General features: G+C 46.6%; 1 protein-coding gene across 1 annotated transcript in view; it reads right to left on the minus strand.

Annotated features, from left to right (window-relative positions):
• Nucleotides 1–8,261, minus strand: part of TCF7L1 (transcription factor 7 like 1) — a 159,655-nt gene extending 151,394 nt beyond the window's left edge. The window contains exons 1-3 of the mRNA XM_082425914.1: nucleotides 7,741–8,261; nucleotides 7,594–7,657; nucleotides 7,228–7,355 (exon numbers count right to left, since the gene is read on the minus strand). Of these exons, the coding sequence (XP_082282040.1) occupies nucleotides 7,228–7,355; nucleotides 7,594–7,657; nucleotides 7,741–7,980 (432 nt within the window). The 5' untranslated portion in view covers nucleotides 7,981–8,261. The remainder of the gene's footprint in view (nucleotides 1–7,227; nucleotides 7,356–7,593; nucleotides 7,658–7,740) is intronic.
• Nucleotides 8,262–16,807: the final 8,546 nt, after the last annotated feature.

A 16,807-nucleotide genomic window follows, 5' to 3' on the forward strand; every position in this document is an offset into this window, starting at 1 on the left:
ATAGCAAGTATCTACTTCTTAGGTCAGAAGCAATGACAAATGTCAAGGTTTTAGCAACCATTGCCAAGTGCTTTCCCAATGGGGTGGGCTGTCAACACCCTTCAAGAACAGCAACTAAGAGCGCCCACTTCACCGTACATTTGCCAGCACTGAACAGTCTTAGTAAGACAAAACCTTTGTTAATTTGGTGGCCAAAAAACAGTGCTTATCTTTATTAACATTTCTGACTACCTGGGAGGCTGAAACGTAGTTTCACATAATGAGTAGGCATTCGTAGTTTCTTCTTTTGTGAATTTTTTGTTTACACTTATTTTTTCCACAATTGGGGTGAACACTTGGAGTCTTTCTTGTTCCTCCTCTTGAATGAAACAGATTTCTAAACTGCTGTAACAGTTTGAAAGTGTATGTGTGACTTCATTTCCTGTCCTGAGGACTCCAGGTAACTGGAATTATCATCCCTTACTACTTCCACAAAATCTCATGAAAAGGGTCATGTTCAAGAAAACATTTTTATGATCTAATTTTCAAACTTTGAAGTGTATTTCTAAGCTAAAAGGTCATTTTCCCATGAAAATCTGTAGGCTATACACATAATGAAAAGGAAAGACTTAGGATTCTGAACCTAAAACCTTTAGAACCTTAAAGCTACCTGGCAATTGAGGGATAACTCAGCATCTCAGAAAGAAGCTGCCCAGTGCCCCAGAGTTGTTCCCTGGGCAGCACACACAGTATAGAGGAAAAGGCAAGCCCCCTTCACTCCCCCCATTTCCCCTCATTCCCAAATGCCAAGGTTTTGGAAACTGCAGTTATTTCACTGCTCCCTAAATCCAATCCAGTTTGGGAGAAAACAGTAACACATGGGACATATAAAAACCTCCTCTAAAAATACATTATTAGATTAGCCAATATGGGGCAATTCTCTACATGCTTTTTTTTTTTCAGTCCTTTCCCATCCCCAATAACTTAACACGTGCCAACATCTGTCCCTGACTGAAAATGAGTGTGTTTTGATCCTCACCTCTATCCCCCTTCAAAGTCAGCCAGCTCCAGAAAATAAAAAGAGGAAAAATTTCCCAAGTGTGTCATATCTTTCAATCAATGCACAAACATCTCATTATTAACATGTAGCTAAAAGGTTCCCAAAAAGTTTGGCTTTATAACTGGGTACAGAGGAAGGGCCTGTGGTCTCCCTACTGCCAACAAAACCCCAGCCAACTTGCTCTTGGTTTTTACTGATAATCTCAAAGTCATCTAGCCAACCAACGCACTCCCCCTCAATTTCTGCAGCTCCACCTCTGCATTTTTCTACATCCCCTTCTTCAACGCTTGGGCTCACCTGCAAAGTCAGGAGAACAATACCTGCTGTTCGTGGACCAACACCTTCCAGGTTACGGTAGATAGAAAGTGAAATGTGTAAGGTAGGAGGCTGCTTGCATGTGTGGGAGTCTGGTGTGGGTTCTGGCTGAGGAGTGAGGGACGGGCCACACGGCAGGACCAGTCCTGATTATAGCACCTTGACACCCGACGGAGAAGCCTGAAGCTAGTATCTCTGCCTGCCTACCTTTCTCATCATCACTTGCCTGGAATATTGCTCTCTGCAGGCACCAATTACTTCCTGATTAGTGAATTCCCAAAGCTCCTTTTGACTCCTCACTCTTCTCCCCTCTCTCTGTGGCATCTGACACTAAGGACCACCCCACCCCCCTTCCCTCCCCTCCAGCTTCCGTGCAGTTGCAGCACCTAAGCTCTCCTCCCACCTTGGCAGAGACTCCTTTCCATCCTCCCTCAGTGACTTCTCTGCTCTGAGCATCCCCTTCCTTTCTTCTCCTGCTCCCTTGCATCATCCTGTTGCTGAAGTTTCAACTATTCCCTCAATATCCCCTCAAACCCAGTGCCTCTACAATGAGACTTAGCAGTTCCTCTAAGTGAGACCCTCTGACAAACCGTGCGGGCTGTTATTGCTAAAATAGTTCATAAGCATCTGTCCAGCACTGGGGAGGCAAAGATGGAGGGCCAGGGCCCCACTTGCCAGAAGTCACACTGCAAGTCTCCCAGGCTCAGACACCAGGAGTTAACTGTGACATCAGCCCCTTCCCCCCTCCCTCCCTCCCTCCCTTCCATCCATCTACCACCTCTTCCCACACAAATTCAAGCAACCATGCCAGTCTCCCTCACCCTACCCTTCCTTTCCATTCAGATACTCTTAAGCCCCTTTCACCTCACCCCTGGACTCCTGTGAGTCTCCCAAGCATTCTAGCTCCTTCCAGGTCCTCTCCCCACAATCACTATTATCCTTTTAAGCACATGTACGAGTCACATTATTTCCCAGCAGAACGTTGGATGGTACCCTGCTGCTTCTTGAATAAGGCCAGATTCCTTCACTGGCATTCAAGGTCTGGCCCCTTATCCTTCCAGGCAAATGGAAAAACTTGCATTACCCCCAAATGGCCCTGAACTTCTACCCCACTCCATGCCTTTGCTCTCCCTGTGCTGGCTTCTACCTTCAGATGTACGTGCAGGACTTCCACTTTTCACTCTAAAAACCATTGTACTGTTTAAATTTTTTATAGTTAACAAAAATTACTTTGAATTAAAGAGTGATGAGTTTCAGGGACTAGTCTAAAACAATTTCCTTTACCTGCCTTCCTTGACCATGCCAGCCCAGGACAATTTTTCTATTCTTTTTATTCTGAAAATTCTTCTCTGAATTTTATTGACCCTTAACGTGGACTTCCTGTTATAGTGGTTTGTACTAACATTACTTCTTCCTAACTCGATTTTTAAGTCCTTCAGGGCAAAGCTGGGTCTAATTCATCCTAACTCTCACAGTCTCTTAGTCATTGCCCATGATAGGCCTACAATAAATATCAGATGAAGTCAAGGAGTTATGACTTTTATCTTAAGGATGCCAATCTGAATTTTCCCAGTTTTAGCAAGTAAAAATTGACTCTAAGTTGGAATATAGGATCTTTACGTTATGGATTTTCCAACGAGTTAATCATTTAAATTCCTTTTTATGCCACAATTTTTTGGGTAACTTTGCACATCACTGTAAAGGCTGGAACACTCTGTATTGAAGGTTAGATGTATGTGTGTGCGTGTGTGTGTGTGTGTGTGTGTGTACATGTGCTGGCCTACTTTTTCAAGATTCCCCAGAAGTAAGATCACTGAAGAATGAGACCAACCTAAACCTTTCCAAAATTGTAACAGAGCAAGCAGGTATTCTCTGTCAGATCCACCCACCCAAAGAAAAAGGACTGACAGGGTTTGAGTCCCTCCACAGAGTTTGTCATCAATTGTCACCCCAGAAATCGAAGTGCCAAAACTTCAGCAACGCAGGCAGGGCCCTCGTAAATGCTCATTCCATGTGAAAAGCCCTCATTAAACCCTGAGTTATATTTAGAGAAAAATAGAACAGAAGTTATATTTAGATGAAATGGCTTAAAAGAACTTTCCCAAAAGCAGCATGTTTATACTGATCTTCCAAAAGAAGAGGTTTTATCAATACTTGGCTTTTACATACAACTCCTAAAAACCAGAAAACTTCTCTATACGTACACAAAGATTTCTGCTTGGGCTCCTTTGTGTCAGGAAGGAAACAGAAGCACCCAGGATATCAGCAGGACTGCCCATGGGAAGCAGTGGGATGCGAAGGACTTAAAAACAGTCTCATGTTTGGAGGACAGAGTAATTTCCTACAGAAATTTGAGTTGTGATGGTCTGAGAAATCTATGAATAACTTGGTGCTTGAGCTGCACCACAGCAGCTCTAAAATTTATACACTGGACCCAAAACTATAGATTTCCTCAGCAACTCTACCTGGAAGTGCTCTTTTCCAAAATGTCATTTGCACTCACATTGTGGTCACGGTCAAACGCCTATCACTTTGCTGCTCACTCACTGAACCACATGCTGCATTTTCTTTTTGGCTCTGATTAGTCCAACTATTTTTGACATCTGTTTTCTTCTGTGCTGACTTACATTTTCCTAACAAAATCCTAGTCAACAGCACCAAGGTGGTTTAGTGAACTGGTGAAGGCTTTTCATGAATGAATGTATAATTTCGTGTGACTACTGTAAGGAGTGAAAGGTGATCTGTGGCCGTTATTCCTCTCTCCCCAGAGCTCCAGATGAGAATGAATCACGGCTCCGAGGCTTGGCACACACCCCGGGTTAAGGGGACCTCTTCTCTAAAGAGCCTCAGGAAGAAGCCACTTCCCAGCCTCCCAGCCAAACCAGAGTGGAGGGCAAAGGTAACGCATGGGGAGGAGATGGCCAGACTGGAGGACTGGCTGGCCCCCAGTTGTCCCAGAAGGAATTTTGCCAGTGGGTGAGGGTGCTGCAGCCCTGCTGCTATTCCTAGGATCAATTAATACTATTCCTAGGGTCAATTAATACCCTGAGAACACTCCAGCCAAACCTCACGTTTGCCTCTGGCTTGGTATTTCCAGAAAGTGTTAGGGCATAAGAGAACTAAGGTCACCCAATTTTATACCACTTATAGGCCTTAGAGCAGCAAGGACTAAGGTTGTGAAATTCAGACGTGAAACCAAAAAAGACCTAGGCTGCTAAAAGAGAGACCAGATCATTTAATCCACCACCCCCCTCACCCTTCAGCCACCTTCCTCCCCCTTCTCCCCCCCGTATCTATCTATCAATACATTCCTTTTACCAGGCAGGGACCCCTACAGAGGGCCACTCTGTCTGCACCTATAGTTTGCCTACAGTAAGAATCACATTAGTTACATTAATATAATCATCCAGAGGAAAAGCATCATCTCAATCCTACAGTCCAGACAATCAAGTGCTTAAGTGTTTCCTCCTTTGCTTTCCTAACAGTCATTGACGCCCAAGGATAGAGTCAAATTAGCAGGTTCTACTGAGCTGATCTAACTGCAGGAAACTTCAATAAATTTTGTAACCAGGCAGGTCAAAATACAATGACAGACACATAAGGGGCGCAGAAACAATGGGGGCATTGAACTTACTTTTCTGCAAGGGCAATTCATCAGGGAGGCAAGATGGAAACAGGAGAGTGAGACAGGACATACTAAGTCCCGTATGAAGGATCAACAGGGAGAGGGTGAGTGTTCTTGGAGGCTCAAAAAGGAGGATAGTGACATGGGCTCAGGCAGGGAACAGCTGCAGGAATAAGCAGGGACAGGCAAAAGCATGCAGAGGGGAAAGGTTGGCTTCCTCAAGGAGGGCTCCAAAAATCCCATGCAGGCCTGGATGCACTAATCAGGAATCGCCAGTATGAAAAAGCAGCCGCCTTTGGAAGCTCTTAGGCAAAAGAACATGTAAGATGGTAGAAAGAATGAAGGGTGGTAGAAGATGGTAGAAGAAAGTAGGGGACTGACACAAACAAAATCTGTCCCATTTGGGCTCCTGAGGGGGAGGGGAAGAGCAGCATATGAAGACAGGCAGTTGTCACCATTCAAAGAGGAAGAATCAAAATGCCCTGGTGAGAAAGGGGAAAGGAACAGCTAGCTTGAGTGAAATAATTGGTCATATTTGGAACATTTCTGGCGACTTTATCTGCGCCAGGACATGGATCGGCGCTGACTCACAGAAATGCCAAACTCCTTTTCCCAGACAACTAAAGGTAAAATGGAGAAAAGGGACTCTGATAGTGTAGTGACCTACCTTTCCACACACACAGGTACAGAAACCCTACTAAAACTTTCAGAACTGAGCCACATCTGCGAACACGGAAGATAATCTGTGAAAACCTGAACAACGTTACTGCAGTTTGTTTTGCTCAACTTTTACTCACACATTTTTCTTTTAATATGAATGAGAAAAAGCGACAGCCAGATGCCCGTATCCAGCTCATATTTAGGACTTACGTTCGGGAGTTCCCAGGATGCACCAAGGCAGGGCCAAAGGTGCAGGGTCTTCCCTGCTTGAAAGGAGAGGGCTGTGCGGCTCCACTCTGCTCTCGGTTGGCCAGAGTCCCCAACCTCCACTCCCACACCCCAACCGGCCGGCAGAGCGGCCCCACTGAACCGGCGGCAGATGTCTCCACTCTCCACCGACCGCTGTACCATGACAGCAGGGATGGTCCATTCAGCACCAGCGTTTCCCAGGCAGCCCTTTAACTATGATTATTATTTAAGGACAACTTGAGCATAAAGTGAGTTTGTCGGGTCAGCTCTTATGGCGCCAAACACCTTCCACCCCGAATCAAAACAGCACGAATTGGAGGGCACTGGGAAACCGGGCAGGGAGCAAAGAGAACCACTACGGCGTGCGGGCGCCCAAGCAGCAGCGCGCAAGAGCCTGGCGCATAGTAGGCAGGTGTTCACCCAAGATCTGCCATCGGACCTAGTACCTGGGCAGGGGGCCCTCGGGTGGGGTGGCAACTCAGGGGACAAAAAAAGCCTGGCCAGCCCCGGGCTGTGCCCCTCGCGACGCGGGGGGCGGGAGTTAGAGCCAGGGAGGGGGCGAAGGAATCCGCCCTCATTTGCACGTCGTCTGGGGCCCGGTCAATTTGCTTAATCACGGCTCTAAATGCCAGCGCGCAGCACACAATGCACGCCCATTAACAGGTTTAAAGTGTCGCAGCGCTCGCTTTAAATGAGAAAAGCCGGCAACAAAGGGCGAAAAAGCCAAGTTCCTCAACTTGAAGAATGCCTCGATTCGCCCTCGAAATCATCTCGGCGAATTTAAAATCCCGAGCCTTACAGAAAAGTTGAGGCCCCCGCGCGAGGGCTGGGGGTGGGGAGGGGTCTGTGTGAATAACCCGCCACGAATACTGGGTTTCTTAGGAACCAACTCACAGCCGCCCAGCGAAACTGGAGTCGTGGGGCAACGTCGCCAACCCAGCTCCCCCGGCCCCACTGCCCAACTGCCAGGGAAAGCTGACCGATTTCCAGGAAGGAAGCGAGACCCCCCCACACACACCCCCGCCCAACCGGCACAAATCCAAGTTTCCCTTTAGTGCGAGCAAAGAATTCTGGAGACCAAGGAGGACCCCAGAAGTGGACCCCAAAGCCGCTCCCCAGCAAAAGGGGAGAAAGTGCCTGCACTTTCCTTTCATGCAGGCACTGCCTAGCGCAGCCTAACCCTCGACCGCCAGAGGAGTTCAACCCCGTAAGCAAGTTCTGCCCAGGATCCTCACGGGACGGTACCATCCCCCATCCCCCACCCTGTCGCCGAGCCCGGGGGCGCATCTCGCGGGCCCCGGCCGCCCACCCGCCCCGGCGCAGCGGGACGGGCACTCACCGTGCGCGCTCCTCCCGGAGACAGGGGTCCGTTGGGGAGGTACGGGCTGCTCAGGTCCGGTATCATCAGGAACGGGTACCCAGGGTAGGGGGGACCCTTAAAGAACGCGCCGTCCTGGGCCCTTCTCACTGCGGGCAAGACCACGGAGGGGGTGAGGTCGGGGTCCCCGGGACAGCCCCGCGGCTGGGGACCCGGAGTGGGGACCGGGGACCCGAGCGCCCCCCACGCGCGCCCCAGGACTGCTGAGGCCGACAGGGGCGGAGAGCAGGGGCACGGCCACGGGGGTAAGGGGTACTGAGAGCGGCCGGAGATCAGGCGCCGAGCGCCGCGGGGCCGGGAGTGGGGGCTGGCGGGGCCGGCACTTACCTTCGGCGAAATAGTCCCGCGGCTTCTGGAAAGCGTCCCGGGCGGGCTGCGGACGCCTCTCCGCCTGCGGAGGAGACACAAAGGCGAAGGCGGGTGAGGGAGCGCGGGGCTGGGGTCCCCCGGGGGCGGCCGCGGAAGCCTCCTCACCTCCGAGTCCGAGCTGCTGCTCTGGTTCTCCGACTCGTTGACCAGGGACGACTTGACTTCGTCCAGGTCCCGCTGCGCCGAGGCGCTGTCGCTGCTCGGCTCCTGCTCCTCGCCCCCCTCGTCCTGGAAGGGGATCAGCTCGTCGTTGGCCCCGAGGTCGTCCCCTCCGCCGGCCGCCCCGGCGCTCGAGCCGCCGCCGCCGCCTCCCCCGCCGCCGCCGCCGCCGCCGAGCTGGGGCATGGTGGGGCCGCGGGCCGGGGCCGCCGCTCTCGGAGCCCCTCGCCGCCCGCACCCGGCCCGGCGCCCGCCCCTCCCTCCCTCCCGCTGGCCGGCCCGCTCCGCTCGCCGCCGCGGCGGCCGCAGCAACAAAGTTTGACAGGGCGTGGCCCGGAGGGAAGCTGGGCCGGCGCGGCCGGGCCGGGGCGGGGGCAGCTCGGCTCGGGCCCCACCGGCAGCGCGGAGCCCGGGGCTCCCCAACTCGCTGCCGCCGCCGCCTGCTCCGCCGGGGTGTCCCAGCGCCTGGCCCGCCGGGGAGGGGCGAGCGGGGAAAGGGAGGAGGGACCGGCGCGCGGGCCAGGGGGGCCGGAGGGAGGAGCCCCGCTGCAAGCTGACACCCGCGCGCCTCGCAGAACCCGGAGAGCTCCGGCGCGCACACACTCGCATTCACACTCGCCTGCCGCTCGCTCACACCTTCCGGGGCTGCGCCTCCCCGCAGCTCGCACCGCCCTCGCGCCCAGACTCGCCCAGACCACCTCCCCGCGCCCTACCCTGCACCCCCGCGGCCCTGTCCCCACCCTCCGGCCGACCGCTCGGGTCCCGCCGCCACCCCTAGGCATCCCCTAACTTTCTTCCCGAGAACCCCCAGAACTCCGCACCGGCTCCACACCCCCTCCCACCGGATCCGCGCGCTGGCGGGCGGCACTGCCCCCTGCGGGAAAGCTTCGGACCCACAGACCGGCCGGGGACACTCTCGGTGCCTGGAGTCCTCGCAGCGCTGGGTCCCTCCCGGCCTGGTCGCCCTCGCCGGCTGCGTAGGGCAGAGGATTGGGGAAATGTATGGCACCCCGGAATATGCCGGGCGGCCTCCCGCTCCTCTTTCCTGTGGGGTTCCAACGCGCCCCCCGCCCCGGTTCAGGTTTCCGACTTTGTTCAGGTGTCCAGAGTCACCCACGCTGAAATCCCAAAGATCACCTTCGCCCCATAGTTCCGGACTAGGTCCTTAATCGAATAACTCACGGTCTTGGTTTCAGAAAGAGTTCGGATTTGGTTCGTTGCGAGGGAAGATTGTCTGCCCGGTGACCTTTGAAGCGTTCACGAAGCTGCCTCGAGAGCCAATGAGCGTATGAAAAATGCCCGACCAGCCTCATGCTTAAAGAAATGCCTACTGTGATAACATTAAAATATCATCTCTCCACCCAGTTCAGGAAAGTTTGAAAAAGTGGATCTTGTGTCCTCCACGGTGGGGAACTACTGGTGAGAGCGTCCGTTTTAAAAGCAGACTGGAAGGCAGAATGGGAGTACTTAAAAAACTATTTTAAACGCGACTGGCAGAGGAGTTTTACCAGCGATGTGTATACATATGGTCAAATTCACAGATACAAGAAAGTTCAAAGCAGCAGGGAGGTTGGCGAAAAAAAGAGTTCTGGGACTTTCTTACGGTGAGAGTCTGTGCAACAACCAGCTCAGGAGAATGAGGCCCCTGCACATAAGGATCCTAAAATGATTTTGGAGAAACACCCGTAAGTGAAAATGTATATGGTACTCACTCTTCTTTTTTGTTCTCTAAAAATGACATACCTGTGTTTGCTTCTTCATGGAAAGAAAGTCTGAGAAGACGCACGCCAAATGATCAATAAATATTTCTGGGAAGGGGGATAATTGAGAGGAGAGGGACAGTTTTGTTTTCTACTTTCTACATATTTTATTGTTTACAGCAAGCAGATGTGACTTATCTATATTTTCACACAATTAGTACATGAATATAGTTTCATAAAACTTCAAACAATAGAGATGCATCTTGAGAAAAAACTAAAAGGTTCTGTTTCCCCCACCTCCTTCCCACACCTCCCTCCAGTTAATCACTGTTATTAGTTTGGTGTGCATCCTCCCAGACATCTTCTTAGGCAGTTGTGTACACTTGTAAACACATATACAATTATTCAGGTTTACTTTCACGAAAATAGAATTATACTGTTCATATTATTGCATGATATTTCATTTTTACAAGTTTTTGAAAGTCAGAAGGTTTTTTTCATGTGGCCCATAAACATGTGAAAAACCTATCGTATTAGTTTCCCATGGTTGCTGTGACAAATCACTGCAAACTTGGTGTCTGAAAACACCAGAAATGTATTCTCTCACTGTTTTCGAGGCCGGAAGTCCGAAATGAGTTTCACTAAATCAAAATCAAGGTGTTGGCAGGGCCATGTTCCCTCTGAGGCTCCAGGGAGAATATACTCCTTGCCTCTTCCAGCTTCTGGTAGCTGCCGGCATTCTTGCAATCTCATCACTCCAGTTTCTGCCTCTGTGGTCACATGGCCTTCTCGTTTGTCTTTGTCAAATCTCTCTCTGCCTCCTTCTTACAAGGAAGGACGCTGTGATGTCATTTAGGGCCCACCCAGATCATCCTGGATAATCTCCCCATCAAGATTGTTAACTTAATCACACCTGCAAAGACCCCATTTCCTTTTAAGGTAATATTCACAGTTTCCACTGATTAGTACACAGATCTTTGGGAGTGAGCCATTATCAACCTACCACACCCATCAACCTCGAAGAAATACAAATTGAAACAGCACAGAGATACCATTTTTCATCTATCAGATTGGCAAAGGTAGAAAAGAATAGCAACACCCAGCTCTGGCCCTTGTGCTGAGAAACATACAGCTGCTGGGCATGCTCTTGTGTAACATTTCTGAAGGGAAGTTTGGCAATACCTATGAAAATTTTAAAAAAATGTAAACCCTTTGACTCACCTCTGTGCTTCTAGGATTTTATACTAAGGAAATAACAAGGTACACTAGGAAGCCTGTAGAAGTGTCGTTATCACGGTGAAAAGCTAGAAATAACCTCAAGGTCCCCAAATAAGGAAATGTTAAATAAAATCATTTTATTTAACATGATTTTTATATATTTTATTTAACATGGCGTGAAGGCCAGCAGGTCTCCCTGGGATCTGCAGTTGAACTAGATGGGGCAGAGGAAGATAAGAATGAAGGTCAGCTCACAGAAAACAAACTTATGATTACCAAAGAGGGAAGGCGGGGAGGGATAAATTAGGAGTTTGGGATTAACGTATACACACTACTATATATAAAATAGGTAAACAACAAGGGCCTACTGTATAGCACAGGGAACTATATTCAATATCTTATAATAACATAATGAAAAAGAATCTGAAAAAGAATATATATGTATACACATATGTACGTATGATTCACTTTGCTCTACACCTGAAACTAACATATTGTAAATCAACTGTACGTCAATAATTTAAAAAAAAGAATGAGGGTCAGCTGATGCTGTGCCTGGGCACTACCACAGTAGTCACAGCTGTCCTTGTTTTACCTCCCTGATAGGTTACAAATTCCCTGGGGCATAAATCATATCCTGTGCATATGTAGCACTTCATCAATAGATGTTGAATTAATGAGCAAATGTATAAATGAACTTACATCTTAGAGGAAGTCCTGAGGTGTTATAGAATGGTGGAAATAATGGCCATATTAAGTCACTAATTTATTCATTCAACAAATTATTGTTCACCTACTGCGTGTCAGGTATTGTGCTAGGAGGCACTGGAAACAGCAATGGACAAAATAAAGCAAAACCAAATCCGCCTGGGAGGAGGGATAAATTAGGAAGTTGGGATTAACATGTACACCCTACTATATATAAAATAGATAATCAACAAGGACCTACTGTATAGCACAAGGAACTATACTCAATATTTTGTAATAACCTATAAGGGAAAAGAATCTGAAAAAGAATCTATCTATATCTATATCTATATCTGAATCACTGTGCTGTACACCTGAAACTAACACAACATTGTAAATCAACTATACTTCAATTAAAAAAACAAACAAGCAAACAAAACCAAACACCCCTGTCCTCATGGAACTTATGTTGTAGCGGGGGATAATTTATTCAGAATCTACTATGGTTTCTCTCAACTCTTGTCCCTTTGTCTGTATCACTAATTTGGCATTTACTGATATATATTGAACTGAATCATATTTTCATGTATGTATGTGCTGCCTCTGGAGCCAAATCTTATACTGAGTGGACATTGCACGATAGATTGGCTAGGGGTGAGTAGAGGGAGGGGACTAGTTAAGGGGCTAATGTAGTTGTTTTGGCTTGATCTGAACTACGGTGGGCCAGTGGGATTGGATTGAGGGGAGGGATCTGGGGCTCTAAGAAAATTTATAAGGAAAGGTCAAAAGAACTTGCATACTGAGGAAAGGGGGATCATCTAGTGTGACTCAGGTTCTAAGCCAAGGATGACTGAGAGAACTATATGTCACTGATTTAAAGAAAACCAGGAGGGGCTTTGGGGTTATCGGTAAGGAGGGAAGATTTTTATTAAGTAAATTTTTATTGAAGTTAAACATACGTGCACAAAACTGCAAAAAAGTGTAAGTGCACAGTTGAATGAATTTTCACAAATGGAACACGTCTGTGTAACCACCACCAAGATGAAGATTTAGAGCGTTAAGAACAATCTTCATGCTCTTCTCAGTCTTTACCTTTCCCTAAAAGTAGTCCCGATTCTGATACATATCACCATAGATTAGTTTTGCCTGTTTTTGAACTTCATATAAAAGGAGGCATACAGTATTTTTACCTTCTTTTGCATAACCTTATTTCTGTGAGATTCATCCATGTCATCGCATGTAGCAGTAGTTTTTCTTCTCTTTTTTGAGTTGCTGTATAAATTATGTCATATGAACACAGCACAATTTCCATAACCATTGTTTTGTTGATGATGTTTGAGTATTTTCACATTTTTTGGCCAATACAAATGATGCTGCTATGAGCATTGTTCTCTACATCGTTGGATACTCACTTCCATTGAGTCCTAGGAGTGTAATTGCTTTATCTTGGGATAGGCATTTGTTCAGCCTTGTTAGATTTTGCCAGTGAATTTTCCAAAATGGTCATACACCAATTTACACTCCCACTAATAGTATACAATAGTTCCATTCCTCCACATTCTTGTCCATACCTGGTATTGTCAGTATATATTTTAATAGCTTTAGCCATTCTGGTTGGTGTATATTAGTAACTCATTATGATTTTTTTTTTTTTTTTTAAAGGAGACTATACTCTCAGGGAAGGGAAGGATTTTTTTGTTTTTTTTAATTTATGGCTGTGTTGGGTCTTCGTTTCTGTGTGAGGGCTTTCTCTAGTTGTGGCAAGCGGGGGCCACTCTTCATCGCAGTGCGCGGGCCTCTCACTATCGCGGCCTCTCTTGTTGCAGAGCACAGGCTCCAGACGCGCAGGCTCAGTAATTGTGGCTCACGGGCCCAGTTGCTCCGTGGCATGTGGGATCTTCCCAGACCAGGGCTCGAACCCGTGTCCCCTGCATTGGCAGGCAGACTCTCAACCACTGCGCCACCAGGGAAGCCCTCATTATGATTTTAATTTATATTTCCCCAAAGACTAATTTTGTTGACTACCTTTTCATATGCTTCTTGGTTATTTGGATATTTTCTTTTATGAAGTACCTGTTCAAGACTTTTGCCTATCTTTCTCTTCGGTTGCCTGTTTTTTTCTTACGGATTTGTATGAGTTCTTTATATATTCTGGATATGAGGATCTTGTCAGACATGTCTAATACAAATATTTTCTTCTAGCCTGTGGCTTGCCTTTTTACTCTACTAATGATGTCATGTGAGTAATAGAAATCTTAAGTGTAATGTAGTCTACTTTATCACTCTTTCCCTTTATTTTAATGCTTTTGGGTCCTGTTTAAGAAATCTTTGCTCACACCAAAGTCATGAAAATATTCTCTATTATGTCCTAGAAACTATATTGTTTTACATTAAGTTCAGATCTATAATCAATCTGAAATATATCTTTGTGTATGGCTTGAATTAGAGGTCACGGTCCTCCCCTCCACACATATGGTTGCCAATGCCATCCTTTCCCCTTTCATTGCAGTGGCACCTTTATCATAAGTGTAAGTGTGGGTCTGTCTCTAGATTTTTCACTCAGTCTATCTGCCTAAACTAGCACCCATGACACATTATGGATGTGTAACAAGTCTTGAAATCTCTTAGTGAAAGTCCTTTGACTGTTCTTCAAGATCATCTATGCTATTTTTGGCCTTTTAAATGCCATATTGTTTTAAAATGTAGGTTTTATTATTATTATTGATGTATAGTGAGGCCAACAGATCAGGAGATGACTTCCTTTGAAAAGATAGTTTGTTACTCACAGTCCCAAGAGGGCAGGACATGCCAGCCTACACAGGGCCACATGGAGAAGCACCAGGGTTGATTAGGAGGCAGAAGGAACAGGGAGAAAGCATGGGCAAGAATCTTTTTTGTGGTTTTCATGGGAAAGAAGGGGAGAGGCAGGGTAAGCAGGCTAAGCAGGTTTGAGATTGGCTTCCTTGAATAATTTCAGCAAGCTTTGGTGTATAGACTCAGTCTTGAGTTATCTGGTACCTGGCTCTGGGATGATTAGGGCAAGGAAATATTGGCCTAGAGTATGAGAGCCCAGTGAGAGCCTAGTAAAGATGGTAGTTGTGGGGGTATGGGTGTTGGATTGTTTGATTTGGACATGAAAGGCTCATTCATAGGAGGGTTATTTGCTATCTTTAGGAATTAGCTTGCCTTGGGAGGGCAGTCTCTCCCGGATTAGCAAGGCCCCCAAGATATGAAAGTGTCATGAAATATAGAAAATAAAAAACATGATTAATACACATATAAATTTTAGAATCAGCATGTTAATTTCCACAAAAAAAATCTGCTGGAATTTTTTTATTGGCTTTGTATACTGAATCTATTGATCAATTTGGAAAGAATTAATATTCTATAATATTGTCTTCCCATTGATGAAACCAGAAAATTTTAACTTTTTCATATTAATTGAGGTTTTCTTTAATTTCTGTGGGTGATAATTTGTAGTTTTCTATGTAGAAATGTGCATATCTTTTGTTCAACTTATTGCTAGGTATTTGCTGTATTTTAATACTATCTAAATTGTATCTTTTATTTCATTTTCTCATTATTTATTGATGGTATGTAGAAATACAGTTGATTTTTGTTATATTGAGCTTGTGTTATATTGATCTTGTGTTATAAAATGAGTTGGTAATTATGCCTGCTTTCTCTATTCTCTGGAATAGTTTATATAAGATTGTATATTAGTATCCTAGGGCTGCCCTAACAAAGTGCCACAAACTGGGTGGCTTAAAACAACAGAAATGTATTCTTTCACAGGTCTGGAGGCTGGAAGTCCAAAATTAAGGTGTCAGCAGAGTTCGCTCCTTCTAAGGGCTCTGAGAGAGAGTCTGTTCTCTGGGTTTGACGGTGAATTTTGTGTCAACGTGACTGGACCACAGGGTGCCCAGATTAAATATTATTTCTGGGTGTGTCCATGAGGGTATTTCTGGATGAGATTTGCATTTGAATTGGTGGACTCAGTAAAGCAGATTTCCCTTCCTAATGTGGGTGGGCATCATCCAATCCATTGAGGGTCTGAATAGATCAAAAAGCAGGGGACAGGAGGATTCGGTTCCTTCCAGCCTGCCTGTTCAGCTAGAATATTGGCCTTCTCCAGCCCTTGGACTGGGGCTTACACCATCAGCTCCCCTGGTCCTCAGGCCTTCAGACTTGGATTGGAATTATACCACTAGCTTTCCTGGGTCTCTAGCTTATAGATGGTAGATGGTGGGTCTTAGCCCCGATAATCACTAAAACCAATTCCTCATAATCATCTCTCTTTTTCTCTCTCTCTGTATCTATTTATCTAGAGATAGATCGATTGAGCTAACAATTTATCTATGTCTATATCTGTTTATATTCCTATTGATTCTGTTTTCTTTGGAGAGCCCTAACTAATATACATTTCTCCCTTAGCTTCTGGTGATGGCCAGCAATCCTTGTTGTTCCTTGTCTTGTAGACACACCAATCTAATCTCTGCCCTCATCTTCACATGGCATTCTCTGTGTCTTCACATGGCTGTCTTCTTATAAAGACTCAAGTCATATTGGATTAGGGGCTCAGCCTGCTCCAATGTGATCTCATCTATAACTAATTACATCTGCAATGACCCTATTTCCAAACGAAGTCACACTTTGAGATACAAGGGGTTAGAACAACAACATATCTTTTTGGGGGAACACAGTCCCCCAAATTGTATTATTTTTTCCTTAAAAGTCTGAAAGAATTGATCAGTGAAGCCACATGGGCTTGGAGTTTATATTGTGGGAAATTTTGAAATTATGGGTTCTACTCCTTTAATAATAGAACTATTCAGGGACTTCCCTGGCGGTCCAGTGGTTAGGACTCGGCGCTTTCACTGCCGTGGGTCTGGGTTTGATCCCTAGTCTGGGAACTAAGATCCCACAAGCCACGCAGCGTGGTCAAAAAATAAATATAAATAAATAAATAAACTATTCAGATTTTTCAGTTCTTATGTCAGTTTTCATAAGTTGAGTTTTTCAAGGAATCTGTCCATTCATCTAAATTTTCAAACTTATTGGCAGAGTTCTTCATAATATCCTCTTACTTTTTAAATGTCAATAGGTTTAATGTCTGATGTTCCCCTTTCACTACTATGATATACCTTCTCTCTTTAAAAATATATCACCTAGGGCAGTGGTCCCCAACCTTTTTGGCACCAGGGACTGGTTTCATGGAAGACAGTTTTTCCATGGGCTGGAGGTGGAGGGTGGGGGGGCGGAATTGTTCAGGCGATGGGGAGCGGCAGACGAAGCTTCGCTCACTCGCCCCGCGGCTCGCCTCCTGCTGTGCAGCCCAGTGCCGAACAGGCTGCGAACCGCTAACAGTCCACAGCCCGGGGGTTGGGGACCCCTGATCTAGGGGACTT

Source organism: Balaenoptera physalus (assembly GCF_965194825.1).
Source record: "Balaenoptera physalus genome assembly, chromosome: 15".
NCBI lineage: Eukaryota > Metazoa > Chordata > Mammalia > Artiodactyla > Balaenopteridae > Balaenoptera > Balaenoptera physalus.